The 19,325-nt window shown below is 43.8% G+C and overlaps 1 protein-coding gene across 2 annotated transcripts in view; it reads left to right on the top strand.

The window, feature by feature from the left end:
• Positions 1-19,325, top strand: part of SEMA3G (semaphorin 3G) — a 76,458-nt gene that overhangs the window by 52,902 nt on the left and 4,231 nt on the right. For both annotated transcript variants that reach the window (XM_083488698.1, XM_083488699.1), the window contains exons 5-15: positions 631-721; positions 2,443-2,559; positions 2,963-3,105; positions 10,556-10,670; positions 11,529-11,598; positions 12,364-12,508; positions 13,791-14,022; positions 14,929-15,020; positions 15,676-15,717; positions 17,037-17,262; positions 18,787-18,926. In XM_083488698.1, the coding sequence (XP_083344824.1) occupies positions 631-721; positions 2,443-2,559; positions 2,963-3,105; positions 10,556-10,670; positions 11,529-11,598; positions 12,364-12,508; positions 13,791-14,022; positions 14,929-15,020; positions 15,676-15,717; positions 17,037-17,262; positions 18,787-18,926 (1,413 nt within the window). The remainder of the gene's footprint in view (positions 1-630; positions 722-2,442; positions 2,560-2,962; positions 3,106-10,555; positions 10,671-11,528; positions 11,599-12,363; positions 12,509-13,790; positions 14,023-14,928; positions 15,021-15,675; positions 15,718-17,036; positions 17,263-18,786; positions 18,927-19,325) is intronic.

Raw genomic sequence — 19,325 nt, forward strand, 5'->3', positions numbered from 1 at the left:
GCTATCAGTATTGAGAAATATACAGATTTAGCATGTTCACACTGAGAGCATAACTACATGTGGTGTTGATTGTCTTGCTTGCAGTCATGCTGCCATGATCTAATTATTTACTTAGAGGTGCACCCCTGGTTTATTAATTGAACCTGGGGTGTATGGGAAAGGAAAAAATAATCGCTTCGCCCTTCAATGTCAAAGAAAATGGCCCAATGGGGGCTTTTGACCAGTGTGTGTGTTGTTGTTGCTGCTGCTGTTGAGATTGCAGCGGGGAGGGAAGAATTAAACTTCTCCTTTCTGAACATGGGGACTCTAATTTAAAAAAAACAAAACAGGGTCAATGTAATTGCAAGTGACCAGCTGGAGTCATGTGAAGTTAAGGCCCTAATTTTCGCTGAATAATGTCAGCATCCATTTTTCTTATGGTTAGATAGAAAACGTCATCCTGGTCACTCTATGCTAGCATCCCATGCTCGTCCTAAGATGTTTTCTGATGCATCTGTCCAGGCTCTCTTCATTCCTTCCACATGAGCACTCCCTCATCACCTCTGAATTTCAGACTACCCACTCAGAGAGCTGTGGTTCTTTTAAGCTGTCTTGATGCCTTATTTGTCATTTGTGCTCTTCTCTCCCCAGCATGTGTTCAGCTTGGATCCTTCCAGTGTAGAAAGTGGCCGGGGCAGATGTCCTCATGAGCCCAACAGGGCATTTGCAAGTGCTTTCATTGGTAGGTGCTAAACTAGATCAGTGTGAGTTTTGTACCCTAGCAGCACGGTTGAATGTCCTTATTTTTATGTTTATATATTGCCTTTCTGCCAAGGCATTCAAGGCAGTTTACAGTTTAAAACACTAAACAAAGTTACAAAATATTAAAAAGCAGATTTGCCTTCAGAGTTTGGTGCTTTCCCCGGAAGCTAGTAGTGCGAGCTCCTTGCCTGGTCTTTGCCTCTTCTGTTCTTTCCCTCAGAGAACATGGGTCTAAGTCGGCCCAGGGAAGTTGGTGGAGGGGTGGCCCAACCATTCTCTCAGGCTCTTTCGTGGCCACCTCAAGAGCTGAGGACATGGTCTTTAACCACTATTTTGGGATGGGGAAGCCTCTTTGATCATGTGATTTTACTGCTTGTCAGCTTCTGACAGAAAAAAAAAGGCTACAAGCAAGCTACTGTACCTTCATAAACCCACACTGCAGCCAGCTGCTCTCTGAAGTGAAAACTGGAGGTAGCTCAGGTTGTCCAAACCAGTTTTAAAAGTGGCCAATAAATTGCACCTACAACCTAAAGTTAATATGAAATTCAGTAGTGAATTCTTTATAGGAAAGCCTTTATAGGACCCCCTCCCCAAAGATAGGTTTGGGGGGTTGAATGTTCATTGGAGGCATCCATACTTCTCCTCAGTTTAGTGTATGGTTTGTAAATTATTATTATTTCAGTCTCTTATCTGCTTTCACCATAAAGTGCCAGGGTGGGATACAGCAGCTGATATGTGGTCCCTTTCATAGGTGAGACTATGCCCCCCCGCCCCATAAAAAGTGTGCCTGCTTCTCAACTATGTTTCATGCGATGAACTTGCAGTATACCCCAATCATGTGTGTTACATACCAACATTTCAACTAGGAAACTTGGCATGTGAAAGGAGGGTAATCTGTCAGTGACCGTACTTGCATGCTTGTGAAAGGCATTTTCTGAACTCTTTCAAGATCTCTGTGCTGATGTGTATATAATTCAAAGCTGTGGTCTATTAAACTATGGTTTATTAAACCATAGTTTGGTGTTATGTTTGTACTTTCACTAATGGCTTCACTATTGTTTGTTTATTGCCAGCGAACAATGATCTGAAGTCTGTTGTTTAACTATGGCTTGGCATTATGTGTGAACTCAGCATCCTTCCATACCATACCATAGTTTGTTTGGACACCTCAGATGCTCACCAAGAAAAAGGACACAAGGCACAAGTAGCTGGAAAACTGACCAAATTTTGAATAAACAAGCCATGGTTCTTTTGTCTGTCTGGGGAACAGCTCGTGGTTAACTCATGACTTTTTCAACCATGGCTTAGTGTTATAATGTGTGAATCAGGCCAAAATCTCCTCTTTTTGGTGTAGTTGTATAAAACAGGTTTATGTGACTTTTCAGCCAAGCAATTCCTGTGCTGTGAAGATTGGTATAAGGGACTGGCCAAGATTATGACTTTTGAAAGAACCAGTGCCCAAATCAACACTCACCATTAATTCATTAGGAGATTTTAGGCAAGGCTAGCCTCTCTCTGCCTCCCATCTACAAATACTGATGTACTTTATATGATGGTTATAATATAGGATGATAATAACCATCATGTATTGGGAAGCTTTTTGAATATTCTAGTGTGCTTTATAATGCTACGTATTGTTTTTCTTGTTAGTGCATAAATGTTATGCAAGGATTGATTGTTTCTGTGGGGCTTCTTTCCCAGGTGGAGACTTGTATACAGGACTAACAGCAGATTTCTTGGGCAGGGACTCTGTGATCTTCCGAACTATGGGACACCGCTCCCCTCTGCGCACTGAGATGGACCAGCGGCTGCTTAATGGTAGGAGAACAGGATGAGAGGTGGAGTGGAGGCCAAAGGCTACAATAAATTTGTACTTAGAAAATAAGGACGGGGAGTTGTCTGTATAACTAAGCCTCTTTGGAATATATGCCCATTAATAAGAGAACACCTTGTGTGTTGCTTCTTTTGGTAACTACTTGTTAATAAAGTGAACTTATTAGTATTTAATTAGGAATGTTTTATATGGTTTTATGTAAACTGCTCACAGGTTTTTCCTATTGAGTTGTACACAGTATAAATCTCGTTAAGTACAACTAAACAAACTATGCCAAGAGGAAGCCTGAAAAGGTTTAAAAATAAAATAAAATAAAGGTCTGTGCCATGCTTCAAGCGGTTTCTGGCGATTTCTTTCTAACGTGCCCGTACAATATTTTTCTTATAGCCCCCAAGTTTGTTGCTGCTTATCTGATCCCAGACAATGATGACCGAGAAAATGACAAAGTCTACTTTTTCTTCACTGAGAAAGCAGCAGAGTCGGACAGCAAAGGCCGGGCCATCTTCAGCCGTGTGGGGAGGGTGTGTGTGGTGAGTTCATGGGGTCTATTTTGTCTGTAGAGTGTGAGGAACATTGCACGAGGAACTGAATGTATGGAGACAGGGGGTTGGACTCGATGGCCCTTGTGGTCTCTTCCAACTCTATGATTCTATGAGACCAACAGCTTGGTGCATTACTGACGCCAAAGCTATATTATTGGACATATATGCTTACATATGTGTGTGCCTGCATGTGAGTTCCTCCCACCATTGTCACTTGAAATGTACTGCATGTCACAGGACAAGGCTAGTCTACTGTGCATCCTAGGTGGACTAGCTTGGAGCAGCCCTCATAGTGTACAATCAAAATAAAGGGTGACCATACACTGGTAACACCAGAGAAGCTCCCTGATTCTTTTGCAACAACATAAGGCTGCATTTGACTTTGGCTCAACTCTCCGGTTCAGAATCTCAGGTTTTTCTATGTCCCAGTGGCTTGATTGTGGCTAAATTCCGTTACTCATCCCTTGTGGCCCTTCGATTTCAGAACTAGCACACTCCCTGGAAATAACAGCCTATTACTGTACTAGCCATAGGCTGCTAATGCAAAGCCAGTGGAAGGGGTTGCATAAGCCTTGGATGGGCTTAAATACAGAGAGAGAGAGACAGATCTTCTTGGACAAATTTAGGTACCTAAAATGAGGGCTTTCAGGGGACCCAACACCTTCCCTGATTCACGCACACCTCGGCAATATTATTTATGCTTTCAGCTTCAGCTGACTGTAGGTTCATCACCATTTTTTGTATGATAATCATGATGTCAGATCAACTAGTCAGATTTGGTGACATGACTATGTCCCTAGTACTAGAAGGGCCACTCTGAACTAAGAAGGACACTGAAGTGCAGCCATTTGGGGCTGCAAGGTGCTCATAATGGATTGGAGCCCACTGCCTTCTATGTGCAGAATCTCCCTGCAGCAACAATAACAACAATAATAATAATAGCCCCCTGCCTGCAAAGCTCTGGGCTCAAATATTACAAGTTTGCAAATCTATTAACCAGGGCTGAGTCCATTTGGGCTGAGCCCTGGAATCAGATCTGCTTCTGTACTGCCTTTGGCTCCTGATCAACAGCTACGGTATAGGAAGTCTGTTTGGCACACACAGCATTTTTAAGCACTTCAGTCAAGACAGTGCCTGGCTTGAGAGGGCCGCATAAATCTCTTGTGACTACAAATGTTTCTTTTCAAGCCAAGGTTAGGAACATGGAATTTTTTCTTTTTGGTAATTCTGTATAATGTGTGTGTGTGGGGGGAGCATGGTGGGGGGATTCCTTCAAAGCCTTTGAATTCTTCAGCGTTTCATCCACATGGAAACTCCCCCATTTTCTGTACATGTCACTTCCAATTCCAACCTTCCTTTTTTCCTAGATCTTTTGCACCACAGCTGCTTTGTGCTCACTTGCTTTTCCTCCAAAGGATTCCATCAAAGGGTCTGATGGACCATCCTGTGTGTATCTTAATTTAGCTGAAGACTTGCACTGCAAGGAAATGGACTAAGAGCAGAAATAATTTCTCTGTGCCCATTGCCATCTGTTATAGAGAAGAGTTGTTTCATTCATTTCTTGGAGATTTCCATAAAGGCACTTTCTCGTAGGGTAAAGCAGAGATTTCTGCTGAGCATGTGTCAGAACAGAGAGCCTGTGCCCTTTCCTGAAGGTATCTTTCTCTCTCTGCCCTCATTTTTAAAGGCTTGAAGTTAAATAATTTATACTTGAGAGCCATTATGGAGCTGAGGTTTTAAAGACTGAGTTATGCTGCTTTGAAAATCTTCAGCTGATTTGTATTTATTTATCCCTGCTGCTTAATTTTGTGCTGTGTTTATATATTATTATGGTTTGGAGGGGTTGTATTTTAGTTCTTCTATTGTAAAGCTGCCCAGAGAACTATGGAGCGGCGTATAAATTAATAAGAAAGAAATAATTGCTTTGAAACTGTTTTACTTGTCATATCCTGCCCAAATGGGTATAGAGACATTTTTGTTGGTTGGGCTGAAACTGGAGTGCTTAACACTAAGTATCCTTTTGAATTATGCTAACTTTATTTAACTTAATGTTTTCAGAAAGGACAGAGGCTTGAAGGAGCTCTTCATTTCATTTCATTTTGTCTTAACATTTCAACCTGTAAAATTGACAAGTTCCGTAGTAGCTCCTTGCTAAAACAGCCTTGGTTTTTAAGGTGCTAAACTAGAATCAGCAGCAGATTTCTTTGCAGGACTGAACTACGCAAGATGTTAAAGATGTGGTTTAATAGCATGTTTTGTTTCATTTTGTTGTCAAGCAACAACCCTGCAAATAACATTAGGCTCCTGTTAGTATTGCTTAGGGCTTTTCATGAGGTCTTTATTATGTACCACATTTTAAGGCTGGTGTTGTTATCCCAGTATTGAAAATTGAGGGTGGGGCAGAAGAAACAGAAAGACTGAAAAAGATTCAAGGCCACCTATTGAGATCATGCCTGGGGGGAGAATTGTACTGGAAATTTCCCAGTTCAAAATATAAGCAGAACCCATGTAGAGGTGAACTGGTTCCCAGTGTGTTTGGAGATAATCTATTTGCAAAGGGATTTACACACACACACACACACACACACACACACACACACCCTTTCTGAAAAAAACCCCCTGCTTGGGACTGTTTCTCTTGCAGCTCACTTAAGGGGCTGTTCTTTGTTTGTTTGTTTGTTTGTTTTGGTCCTCCTGAGGTTGTTTTTGGCCTTTTTATTGTGTGGACTTCCAAGTTCACAGCAGGGATGGGAAGACTTTAGGCTTGCAGGGTGAAAACATAAGAAGAGCCCTGCTGAGTCAGGCCAATGGCCCATTAGTTCAGCATCCAGTGGCCAACCAGATGCCTGTGGGAAAACCACAAGCAGGACCTGGGCACAAGAGCACTCTATCCTCCTATGGCTTCCATCAACTGGTATTCAGGAGCACTATTGCCTCCATGCCTCGTCTTTGTCTTTTACTAGAACCCTGAGAGCCACCAAATAGAGGCAGGGGGAAATTAAAGAATGCTGATGCCTTGCATTGCTCCCCAAACCCCTGATGAAATAATGAGATGCACATATGTTAGGTATCGCTAGAGAAGCTAGCTCCAGCGGCATGATGCTGCAACCAAGAAGGCCCTGCTTCATTCCGGGTAGGCTTGTCTAAACAAGAATGTTTTTAGCAGGTGCCAGAGTGAACTTCCCATGGCAGTAGAATTAGGAGCAGAATGCGTCACTCTGAGTCATGGCAGAAAGGGAGAAAGTTGTTTTATGAGATAAGAAGAGAAAAAGAACCCTGTTGCACCAGACCAAAGACTTACGGGAAGCCACAGGCAGGAGATGAGCACAGTAGCCTTTTCCCACTCGTGATCCTCAGCAACTCCTATTTAGAGGCAGAATAGCCAACATGACAAGTAGCCTATTTTAACCTTATCCTCCACGACCCAGATAATTGGTAATTGACCATTGACCCAGGCTGTTTACTCAAGGCTGTTTCACATTCTGCTATACTGAATGTGAACGGCTTGAAAACTTTTTCTTTTTAAAATCTGAGGGGAAATATAAAGTGAAAGATAGACTTTCCAATTTCATTTATGTTACGGAGAACTGTTCTTAATTGGATCTGTTTTGGCAGTGGGGGTGGAGATAAAAGAGAGGAAAGCTGGTTTGCAAGAAAGAACTGGGGAATAAACAACAGGTAATCACGGAGGGAAAAATCCATAGGAAGTGGGGATGTTATGGATGCATCTTGCTTGTTGAGAGAGGCCCCCTGTCCCTGATCGTGCATTGGATATGCATCATAACAGCATCATACCCTAGGAATGTTGATGAGAACTACACCATATGGAACAGAGAAGGTCTACCCCCTGCTTTGCTTGCCTTCTCTCAGAGTGCCATTTGGTTGGGATTGCTCCAGTACTTTTAGATGAGGACTCCGTCAATATGCTCATTTGCTCTTACCCCTCCTTTTGTCTTGTGGGATTCCACAGCTGCTGCATTCACTGTTGGGAGGACACTGCCAGATTAACATCTAGATGAATCGACTGCACTGTGCCACATCATCAGGCCTCATGGCTATTGATTCTCCATTGCAATACTGATGGGTAAAAACATTATTGTTAGCTACCTAGAGCTGACCTCCACATGGATATGTTAGCCAGATGTCACATTCCAAAAGGTTACGATTATTTCAATTGCAGTTATTTCAACCTTGAGCCTTTGGCTTCTGGGAAGCCTGAGAGTTACCCTGTCAGGGGCTGGTTGGATGCAGAGGAATGGTGGGAGGGACCAGTTGGGGACTTTCAGTCTCGGCAACTGATCCATGAGGAATCTCTACTAGGGATGAATTGCTGTGCTCATTAGGCCGGACACTCTGCCAAGTCTGTGCAGATTGTGTTCTTGCTAATAAAGAGTTAACTCCAACTTGAACAGTGTGATTTACTGCCGGCTCACTCCTGACACACCCTAATGGAATGAAGGGCCTAAGAGCTGGATTCAGTTCCTGCTTCTGCCACTGAAAAGTAAACTCTCCTCTGCTGCAAAGACATAGGGGAGAAAAAAATAATCAGCTGGAAATTATCGTGGAGTAATAACTCAAATTCTTTGGAACTAGTACGAAACAGTATGCTGAGGATAGAGAGGGGAGCTGGCAGCTTTCCACGCAAACAGAAAAGTTCTGTTGGCTGTGAATTCCTTGCTCTCCTCCTAATCCTAGAAATAAACATTTAAGACACAGCGATGAAGCAGTTATTTATTGGATTAATCAATCCCTACACAGAGAGGGATTCTTTGTTTGTTTGAGACGCAGAAACGTGGATATAGTCTGACTTCCAGAGCTGGCAGATTGCCATATGAGTCAAAGGAGATGCACTACTTTGTTGTCTTATCTTCTTTGGTCACAAAATACGCACAATGAAAACTACTTAAGCTACACCACCGGTTGGATCTCTCAAGAGCATTAACACTTTGTGCCCATGGGATTCAGGGCTCAATTAGCAGCTGTGTTTAGCTTGCGGGGCTTTGGGTAAAGAAAATGAATGTCTTTCTGAGAAATTTTTCTTATAATCCTAAGATTAGCGAGTTCTGGCCCAACTGCACTAACCGCTGCTTAGTTTCCAGGCTCAACCTTTTAAGCTCTATATGGCTCAGAACCCCAGTCCCTAAAGGACTGCCTCTTCCCATATGTACCTGCCTGGAGACCACAATTCCAAAATCAGTGGGGAGGGTAGGTAGTGACCCAAGAATGGGCCTTCCTGTCATTTGGAACACTCTCCCCCAGGAGGCACACCTGGCTCTGACTTTACTATCATTTCAGCACCGGATTAAAAAGTTTTCATTCTCTTGGGCATGTGGGCAGCTTTAACAATATGATTCTTACAGTTTAGTGTGTGCATTTTTACAATTGTTGCATTGTGCATTGTTTTTAATATGTTTGCATTGGGTGAGGTTCCCGGAATGAGTCCCAGCAGCAGCAGCCCTATGTAAGGTTTTCTATGTGAAATGGGGCTTTCTCCCCTTCTGTGCCCCTTGCACCCCCAGCATTGGCTTGGGAGAACCCCCAGAACTGGAGGGGGAGAGGTGAAGTTGAATTGCAATTTTGGTGCTCTTTCCAAGACTGCAAAGAAAGGATTGCAAGTGGAGATAAAAAGACTGCTCAAGCAGCAGGGCATATTGAAAGGAATGCAATAAGACACTGCGTACTAAAATAGTTATTCTGTGTGAAAAGTATAGGAGTTGGAATGGCAGCAGATAACTGTGAAATAAAGGAGCACCAAAAATAGATGGGAACGCAGTATCCTTCAGTATGAGAGTCAAGAGTGTAAAAGCCAAAAAAAGCTTCTTTTGGTATGTGTCTGAAATTGTAGTTGCAGGAAGTAGGGCTACAGAAATGTTTATTGATGGTTACATGGACTGAACTGGACATTTCTGCAACATGGTTAAAGCACTGCTACCAAAAGCTGATGATGTGAGGCTGCAGTCACAGAATTTATTCCAGGCATCTTAGAATGCAACCTGAGGTGCAGTTCCTAAAATCAGCCTCATCAACAAGTGCAATGCAAATCCTAGCAGTCCCCTTCAGAAAGAAAAGAGAGGGGGGAATTTTCCATTCAATTCTCTGCTTGTGTGGTACCCACATTCTTGGGTGGCAGAGAGAGATATAAAACATATGTCTTGGGATAATGAACAAAAAACTGTTCAGCTTCCAGACATAAATGTTTCAGAAACAAAAGCTGAAAATTAAAATGCAAAAAGGCCTCATGCACTTTAAAAAAGAAAGAAAAGAAAACATGGTTGATGAACCATGTGATTTAATATAAGAAATGTGTGCTAGAATAAAAGTTCAGATTTCGTTCAAAAAGCTGATAACACGGGACTGCCTGTGTGTATCTTTGAAGATGGTATTTCACAATTGGGGATTTACTACTGAAACAGTCCTCCTTTCTGCTGTGTACCTGCAGAGCCCATCTCAGCAGGCTCATGCTATATGAAACAGGGCTTCTCCCAAACTTAGCGCATGCAAAAAGCTACAATATTGAATAAAAAATAACTATAACTGCTGATCCCTGCATGTTTTGCAATTAGGGAACTGAAGTGTAGGTTTGACTTTCCCTTGCCCAGAAGCAGTATTTTTGTTTGCTAGTCCTAGTCTACTTAGCCATGCAAGAGAGGTTTCATAGCACATCCTAAAATATGCCCCAGAATTCTCTGCGGAGCACAAGAGTTTCATGGTCTGCATGGCCTCTGCAGGCAGTAACACAGTCTTTTCAGGCAGTAGCTGCTGGAGGGAAGTCAGTGCTGAGTGATGAGGTGCTGTAGGACAGAGCTGGGTGTCCCAGATAGTCTGCTCTGTGCCCTCTAAGCTAGCCTTCCTGCTGCCCCATCACCACTGATGTTGAAGTCCAATTTGTTTCTGTTTGTGGAAAGTAAGGGCAGAATCTGGTTCTTTGCTTCAGGGAGCAAAATGTCTTGGACCAGTCCTGTCTCTTGGAAGCCAAGGTTGTGTACCTGTTTACTCTGTGTTCAGTGTGCTCTCACTGCTGGTTTGGGAAGTTAGCCATGATCCATATCCGTTCTGTATCTGTTCTGCCATTTCTTATGGAATAGTATATTTTGATGTGTTTTTGCACAAACCACCTTTGATCTGAATTGAGAGAAAGAATGGCCAGCTGTATTTTGAGCTGCTAATGTATGTGTGGGCCCAGGCCAGGTCTGTATGAAAAAAGGGTTTCCCTTGTGTTAGAATGACAGATCTATGGAGCAGAAATGAGAGCAATCTGAATAGAAGCCAATATCTGTCCTCTTGGTTCTGAGTTTTTAGTTTTGCTTTTGATGCCTCTGGAAGGATTCCTAAAGCACAGCTTAAGCATGTCTTGTTTGTTTATTTGTAAAGAGACCTCATATCAGAAGCACCAGCTGCCTCCACTTCTGAGGATCCTTGTTTACTCTTCTCCTTTCAGAATGATGCTGGAGGACAGCGAGTGCTAGTCCATAAGTGGAGCACCTTCAACAAGGCCCGGCTGGTGTGCTCTGTCCCAGGACCAGATGGCATTGACACATACTTTGATGAACTGGGTAAGAGAAACGAGCTCAGGATTGGTTGCTTTTCATAGGATTAGCTCCTCAGTTTGTCAGCTGGAAGCCAAGCCTTGAAAAGTGGGGTTTAATTTGGCAATATGAGGAGAATGGGGGAGGGGTCCGTCTCAGTGAACAGTCAGGGGGCACCTCATGGCTACAGCCATGCTCAAGCTAAGGAAATATGAAAGTGAGCAATGCTTTGGATGGGAGACGACCAGAAGCCCCATCTCCCAAGACATGGGCCACGTTGTCTGGAGCTAATGAGAGTTGGAGTCTAACAACGTCTGGAGAGCCACAGGTTCCCCACCCTATGAATAGGCGATGAAGGTAACATACTTTTGCGTTAGGAAATAACTAAGATCAGGACTGGCCCAAGACGTTTTGTTGCCTGAGGCAGGGCAGCAAATGGCACCCTCCCCAACCTAGTCAAGGTGGACAGTTTCTAAAGCTTGCCAGGATTGCCAAAATATTCCACAAGCACTATTCCTTCTCTCTAGCACTAACAATATAACAACAAAATGAACAGTAAACACTTTGCTGCCTTTTTGTAATGCCCCAAATCTGCTGCCTGAGCTGCCTGCCTCATTCTGCCTAGTGGTAGGGCCGGCCCTATCAATTGTATGTTGGGGACTACAAGTGTGTTACAGCCAAATCACACATACACACACCAATCTTTTCAGCTGTCTCTTTGGTACCAGCATCCATCAGCCCCCAGCTACTTGCATACCTTAAGCAATCCAATTGACTAAAACAGGATTTTAGTTTCTTGGAATGTGTATGTTGGTAAGCTGGTGAACAAAGTTAGGTGCATGGGAGAGCCCTTTAAATGCTGTGAATCAAACATCTCTTAAACAGAGGATGTCTTCCTCCTGAGGACCAAAGATGGGAAGAGCCCTGAGATCTATGCACTCTTTAGCACCATCAGGTGAGATTATTTTGCCTTTGTGGTTTGTTTGTTTTTTGTTTCTGAGGGGAACCTTGAGATGTCTAGCACTATATACCTTGACCGAACAACTCTCATCCATACAAATCATCTCTGAGGGCCTCTCCAGCTTGGTGTTATTTCTGTGAGCCCATTCTCCTAACATGTTGTTGATGCAATAATAGTGCATTAGTAGTGGATTTATGACGGACTGTGTACATATCATTCCTCTTTGTTAGTTGTTCTCTGATGCTTTGCCAGTGTTCTTTGCATTATTGCCATCTGGGGGGGCACTCTGGTACTATTGGGGGACAAAAAAAAGAAAATGCCAGAACTTTTGTGGTATGAAAAGTTACAGGATTTTACCAGGAAGTTACGGGACATGCACTGATCAGAAATGAAGCAGGTGCACACAGTGTGGAAACCTGGATTGCGTATAACTTCCCCTATATTATCAGTAGCACAAATCGTCTTGTGTTTCTCTAGTGAATGACTCATTATAGCTTGCCAGTTTTTCAGTACTTAGACTGTTAATTTGAAGAATGGAGGCCATGCTCTCTGATATGGAATTCTTAATATCTGATTATATACAATCCTCTTGGATGATTTTGAAGCATTTACAACTTGAAATGTAAGGCTGTATTTTACCTCACTCCCTAATATACCTAAGCATTGAATACACACAATACTAAATATTAAGACAGAGTTTGGAAAAAATGTTCTTTCCCCAAATAGGTTTTTACTATGGCTAAACCTCTCTCATTGCAGCAATGTCTTCCAAGGCTTTGCCATCTGCGTATATCGTATGGCAGACATCTGGGAGGTTTTTAATGGACCATTTGCTCATAAAGATGGCCCAGACCATCAGTGGGCAGCTTATGAGGGCAAGGTGCCTTACCCGAGGCCAGGAGTTGTAAGTAATTCATACCTGAACTATGAAAACAATCTTAAAAAGAACTTCCTAATCATAGTTTTTTTACTTAATAACTAATGCTGATTTCGCATGTTATCTGGCAGCGCCTTTAAGACCCTGGCTGTATATCTGAAGTTTGTGTCTAGCAGTATTTCATGAGGTAGGAGATGTTAGGGTGAACTGGCAACTCCATGCAAAGCAAACAAGTGGTCTTTCAGGAAAAGTCCCCTGTTGACATGCGTGGAATATGGCATTTAGTTGGGTTTTTTAAAAAACAAAAACTATCAACTTCTTTTTGTGGAACAGTGTTAAGGCTCATGCAAAGGCATTAATCCAAGTTGAAAAGTTGCAAGTGGGTGACGTTCTGATTGGGAAGCAGACATTTCTGAGGGGTTGGACAAATACTTTGTCGCAAGTGACTGAAGTGTCCTCTGCAACAGAGAGACATCACAGAAGATAAGCACATAGTCCAGGTAGAGCAAGTTCCGAGAGCAGCCAAGGGCCAGTATCCCAGTGGTTAGAGCACATGCTTTGTGTGCAGAAGGTCCCACATTCAATCCCTGGCATCTCCAGTAGTGCTGGGAAATCCCCCTCTCTGAAACCCTGGAGATCTTCTGCCAGTCAGTGTAGCATTTCTTCCGCTTTATCCAGTCGGAACCATTGTGTCTCGTGTTAGATATATTTCTAGTACTGAAGACAGAAGCAAACAGTGGACTCTTCCTAACGAGGTCAACTGAGACGTGTGCTGATTTATAAATGAATTTTCCAGGGGCTTCTGTCTGGTACTGGATGCTGAACTAAATGAACTTTTAGGGATGGTATTCACTTAAGCAGTCAAAAACTCTCTAGAGAACCTTTCTCAGCCTGAGGGCCGTATTTCCTTCTTGGCAACCTTCTGAGGGCCACATGCCAGTGGTGAGTGGGACAAGAGTCAAACGTGGACAGAGCAGTGAGTGACCTTTATTCAGTAAGCTAGTTCCTACAACCCCCCACCCCAACTTCCATCCAGGCAAGCTAGAGTCATTTTCCGAGTTCAAAGACACAGTCCAGCCAGGCAAAAACACTCGAGGCAAGTGAAAGGTGTGGCTGGAGAGGAAGTGTGGCCTGGGCCAAGGGCCAGATAGAGGGGTATGTCCTGTGGTTCCCCACCCCTGCCCTAGTCAGAATCATTCCTATAAGTCAAGAATCATTGGAGACTTTTCATTGTGATCCTGCTCTGAGGTGAAGCAGCAGGAACAGAGTCTCATTTGGCTGAAATGATGTTCTTTTCCCTCCGTTCCAGTGCCCCAGCAAAACCACCAATCAGCCAAGCCGGCAGTACTCCTCCACCAAGGACTACCCTGACGAGGTCCTGCACTTTGCCCGTGCCCACCCACTGATGAGCAGATCTGTGTACCCTCTGCATCGCCGGCCTGTGCTGGTGAAAACCAACCTGCAGCACCGCCTGCGGCAGATAGTGGTAGACCGTGTGGAAGCTGAGGATGGGCAGTATGATGTCATGTTCATTGGCACAGGTGCAATTGCGTGGAGCGTTAGGGCTTGGTATGGGCATCTGTCAATGTGGAAGTGAATATTAGAGGCAATCTCTTGGAATTTTGCATGCTCTGAGGCTGAGCTTGGGTATGGAAAACCAGGTTTGGGGCCAACTAAGTATTTGTGATCCCTGGATCAAATTAAACCTTTTTGTATATGAACTAAAACCCCGGGGGCCTCAGCAAAGTTTCCTGCTGTCTTACAGAATGACTCTTGAAGCTTGCCAGCTTCTCTCTTTCCTCAGTTCCCACCCACATTTACTCTTTGTAGGTGATTGCTGTTTTGGAACTTGCGTTTATCATTTATCCATTATTGTTCTGTCCTAGGCCGCTGTATCAATAAGCATTCTTTCTGTATCCATGTTGTGATACACTCCATTCTTAGGCGAGATAAAGTACCTAGTTGACTAGATGCAAGAAGTTGAAAAGTTCCTTGAAAGACCAAGGCGGGGGAATAAGAGGGCTTTTGAAGGGGCTCTCCTCTTTCATCTTGTCCCGGTGAGCCAATGAAGCTACCCCTCTATCAGCTGAGAAACAATTTCCCTTAAACTAGCATAGGCTTCCCACAAAATAGCTCATAAGCAAAATGGATTCAAGGACAGGAGAAGTGAAGAAGACATCCATGATCAAACATGCAGTCAGTGGTGTAAACTGGAGTCAAATCCCAGCTCTCTCTCAACTTCCAATAGCAGCTTCCTTTGTGTCTTTTATAAGTGCTTTCTGTAGGAATAACATGGTCCTCAAGGACAAGCTGTCTTTCTTTGCAAGTTTCTGTCCATGGTAGAGATCAGTGGTCAAAGAGGAGCAGGCTTTTGCCTCTGACAGAATGCCTGGTGGCCACAGAGGTAGTTGCCTTTGTTTCACGGTTCTCCCTTTCCTCCTTCCTAGATGCTGGCTCTGTACTGAAGGTTATAGCCCTTCAGAGAGGCAACTTTGCAGCAGCCGAAGAAGTCATTTTGGAGGAGCTTCAAGTATTTAAGGTGAGGTTAAAAAAAAGGGGGGGGGGCAACGTGTACAACCTGATCCTGGAACAGATATGCTAATCATGGCTGTATTACACAGACATGTAATTAGCTAAGTATTCTTCTTTGTTCACATGTAGATTGGATGTATCCAGGGCTTTTTTTAGTGGGAACTCACAGAAACTCAGTTTCAGCACCTCTTAGGTGGGCCCCATTGTCATTCTAAGAGAACAAGGGAGGTGTTCATGGTGAGTTCTGGCACCTCTTTTGCTAGAAAAATAGCACTGGATATACCTCTCTTGTACATTCTTGCAGCATGGATGCATATTTGTGTACTAGCAGATATTACTTGTCTAATTCTGTGCTCATGTCACAGAAGTATATTTGTTATAACCCAGTTTCCACACATACTGTCCTTTTTATCTTATGCCATATGTCATACATAGGACATGGCATTTCAACATTACTAAAGCTCTAATCCTGAACAATTTCTTTGTCTCTCTGTTTGTGCGTGTCCATGTGCCTTTGTTTTTGTGTGAGAATAGTGGGAAACTGAGTGACCCAATATCTCTGTAGGAAATGCAGGACAGAAATGTGCAGTTGTGGGGGATTGGGGCAGGGATCAGTTCTGCAGCATGTTTACCTGAGAAGCCATTTATTTTTCTCCCTTCAGGCACCAGTCCCTATTACTAAGATGGAAATATCTGTCAAGCGAGTGAGTAATGAATTACTTCTTTAAAGTACAGGTATGGTGGTGGAGAAGCCACTGTGCAGGAATGCTTTAGAAATGCCAGCCAAGCCATTGGCTACTGCAGGCTCTGGTGGTGGCAATCCAGCACTGTTACCAAAATAAAACCCTATCTATTAAAGACCAAAGACCCCTGCAGCAGCTTTATAATAAAGGTTTGTTTGTTTTAATCCCAGGAGATCCAATCACAGATCCCCCATCTGATGTCTGTTTTGACCCTCAATTCACACCTAGGTGCAAGGTTCATTCACAGCCATACATTATGTGTATAGAAGGCATCATGTGTTGGCAGGTGAGGTGGGTGGGACACTTCTGGAGATGCTCGTAGGGTTCTCATTAACAAGGCTGAACAGAAATAAGCATGTTTCACTACAAAGATGGACCTCGGTTTTAGATTCTGCTATACCAGGACAGCAACCCAAGGGTCAATGCAAAATAATTCTGCTCTGTTAAACACTTGAATCATTCATAAACTGCAAGGTCCTTATTTTAGTACAATCCTGCCATGCAGAACCTCAGTCATGTACATTTTGCTTGCTCTTTGACCTTCTTCACCACCTGAACTTTTTTTGTTTTGTCCAAACAGATAAAATTCCTCTACTTCTGTAATGTTTGTTTAGATCTGTAAATAGACACCCCCCCCCGGACTCTAATCTTCATCTATTATTTAGTTCCCAGGAAAGCTAGCAGAACTAGTGAGAGCATTCCTACCCTTCGCCATTTCCCATAAATCACGCTGCATTAGAGTCCAAGCATGCAACACACTCGTCCCTCTTTACTCCTTGTAACCTGAAAGGCTGCCTTTCACTCCCTGTATACCTGACAGCGTACTTCTGTCATGACCTGCAACATTCCTTGTATTGCTCTCCCACCTGGATATTATATCTAGAACTGTCAGCCTGTTTTGCAATCCCTTGGTTGCTTTAGATTTACCGGTAGTTCAGGCAAATCTTAACCTAATTATTCTCTAGTGTCCCAGCAGCAAATTTGAAAAGAGAATTGTCTTCAGGCAATATTGTCTTCAGGCAATTGCCTCCAATTGCAGCCCAAGTTTCTGTTTGCCAACCTGCAGTCCAAAATATCTGGAGGCTACCAGGTTGGCAAAGGCTGTTCTACTGGGTGCAGGAGATGAGTTTATGCTGGAGATAAAGGAGTGCATCAAAGCTACACTGCAAGGCTTCGCTCCTTTAGCTCTCATAGGAATGCTGTTGAAAATGTTGGTTGGAGAGTAAGGACTCTGCAGTTTAGTACAATTCCAACTCACCTAGCCTCCTTTGTTTTGACAGCAAATGTTGTATGTAGGCTCCCGGGTGGGAGTTGCCCAAGTGAAACTGCATCAGTGTGAGACGTACGGGACAGCCTGTGCGGAGTGCTGCCTAGCACGGGACCCTTACTGTGCCTGGGATGGCCTCACCTGCACCAGGTACCAGGCATCAGGCAAGCGTCGTTTTCGTCGGCAGGACATCCGGAATGGGAACCCCATGCACCAGTGCCTGGATCAAAACTTGACAGGTGAGGAAACATGCAAGGTACATACCCAGACCAGTAGCTGTGGGTTATGAAGAGAACGGGGCAGCTGTGTACGCAATACACTCTGTTGCAGTGCAAGCTCAGTAGGGTAGCCCAGTGGCAATATGTTTGCTGTTGTGTTGCTCTCTTTTTTGCCACAACGTGCTCATTAGATCAGAGGCCATGAGAATCTCACAAAGTTACCGTCTATTTATTTGGGAGGAGGTATACTTACTCATTTCATTGCATTTATTTTGCATTTCTATCCCACCTTCTTCTCCAGGGAGCTCAAGGTGGCATACATGGTTCTCCTTCTCCTCATTTAATCACAGCAAAAACCATGTTAGGCTGAGAGCAAGTGACTGGCCCAAGGTCACCTCGTGAATTTCATGGCTGAGTGGGATTTAAGCCCTGGGGTCTCCCAGGTCTTAGTCCAAAACTCTAACCACTACAGCACACTGCCTCTCTTCCAGCCAATCTCCCAGTCCCCTACTTCAGGTAGCTTCAGCCCCACCACCTTCCCAATCTCCTATGGCCTAGAATCTAATAATGTAGGCAGGTGTTCTAAGCAAGCTGGTGGAGACGGAGGCAAGCATTGCTTGAGTGTTACAAGAAAGCAGTACAGCCCAGGAATTCAGTTAAGAGAAGTGTAAAAAGGTGAGGCTGTGGGGGTATGGGTGTGAGTAGGATAAACATTAAATATGTGCCAGGACAAAAAATTAAAACTCTAAATCAGATTGTTGAAGCTAACATAGATGATCACATGATGAACGACTATGGGCAAGATGCCATGTTTTATTTTAAAAACTGAAGCTGCAGCAAAAAAAGAAGAAGAAGAAGAAGAAACTATGCCAGTTTGTGTTCTACGATGTTTAATTTGGGTGATTCTTATTTGCAACTAAAAGCCAGAGGGGCCAATGAGGAAGAGTCCCTGTAGGTAGGGAATGCTGAAGACAGTCATCTCTAATAGGTGAGGAGTCTGGTGGAGAGGTTAATATTTTACTGCCAGACAGGAAAAAATGGTGCTGGTGTGGGACATGGCTGGCAGGGCATCCTGATATGATGTCTGCTGTTCCAGACACTTACAGGGAAGTTTTAAAACACCAGGCTTGCCAGTCTCAAGGTTTCTTAACAAGGGCATTGTCATAAGCCATATCCACAGCCCTTGAAAACACAGGGTGGTGGTGAAAACAGCAACTGTTTGGGCAGCTAGCATTAGCTGAGGCTTCCATTATGTTATCACAGATGTGCCTCAGAGGAGCCTTCATGCACATAGAAAAAAATAATTATTTTAGTGTCCCCAGGTGTACAGGTCAAGCTTTTGCTTGCATGTGACAGACCTCTCTGTGTCAAAGAGCCACAGAACAAGTCCCTGGCTCAGCAAGGCTTTAAACCCAGCCCCCAGCCCCTCCCCATGTTCAGCTGCAGTATTCTGCCCTGTTACGTAGGCCGTGGCCCTCTGCAAGGAGATGGGCTCTTTCTGCTCAGCTAGCAGTCTCTGATATGGGCACCCTCCTGTTTCCATAGTGGATGATTTCGACAGCACGGAGGAGAAGGTGGTCTATGGGACGGAACACAACAGCACCTTCTTGGAGTGCATCCCAAAGTCGCCCCAGGCTGCGGTGCAATGGTTTGTACACCGGTCTCCAGAAGAGTTAAGAGATGAGGTGAGGCCAGTCCCGTTCTCCACTTTCTCAATACTTTTGCTTCCTTTTCAGTAGGATTTAAAAAACAAACCAACAAAAAACCTCTCGCTAAATGCATTCAGATTCTAACCTTGTTCTTCCTGCTTTTGGGGGTGGGGGGGGGAGGTGTTCACCAGCACTGTGAATTCAACGGTTAAAACTTTTTTCTGCCATGAAAATGTGGTAATAAATATAAACAATTTAAACAAGTAAATACCTAAGCCCGTTCTACCCCCATTACACAGAATGAGCTGGGAGACTGAGGTGGAAGAATTTTGCATAGGTACCACTTCAGGCTGCAGGTAGGGCATGTATCTCCCCGCCCCCCACTTAAATGCTTCCCCCACAAACGGTTCCTTCTATGTGCAAACTAGTCCATCA

The sequence above is a fragment of the Podarcis liolepis genome, assembly GCF_965112155.1.
Source record: "Podarcis liolepis genome assembly, chromosome: 2".
Classification (NCBI taxonomy): Eukaryota; Metazoa; Chordata; class Lepidosauria; order Squamata; family Lacertidae; genus Podarcis; species Podarcis liolepis.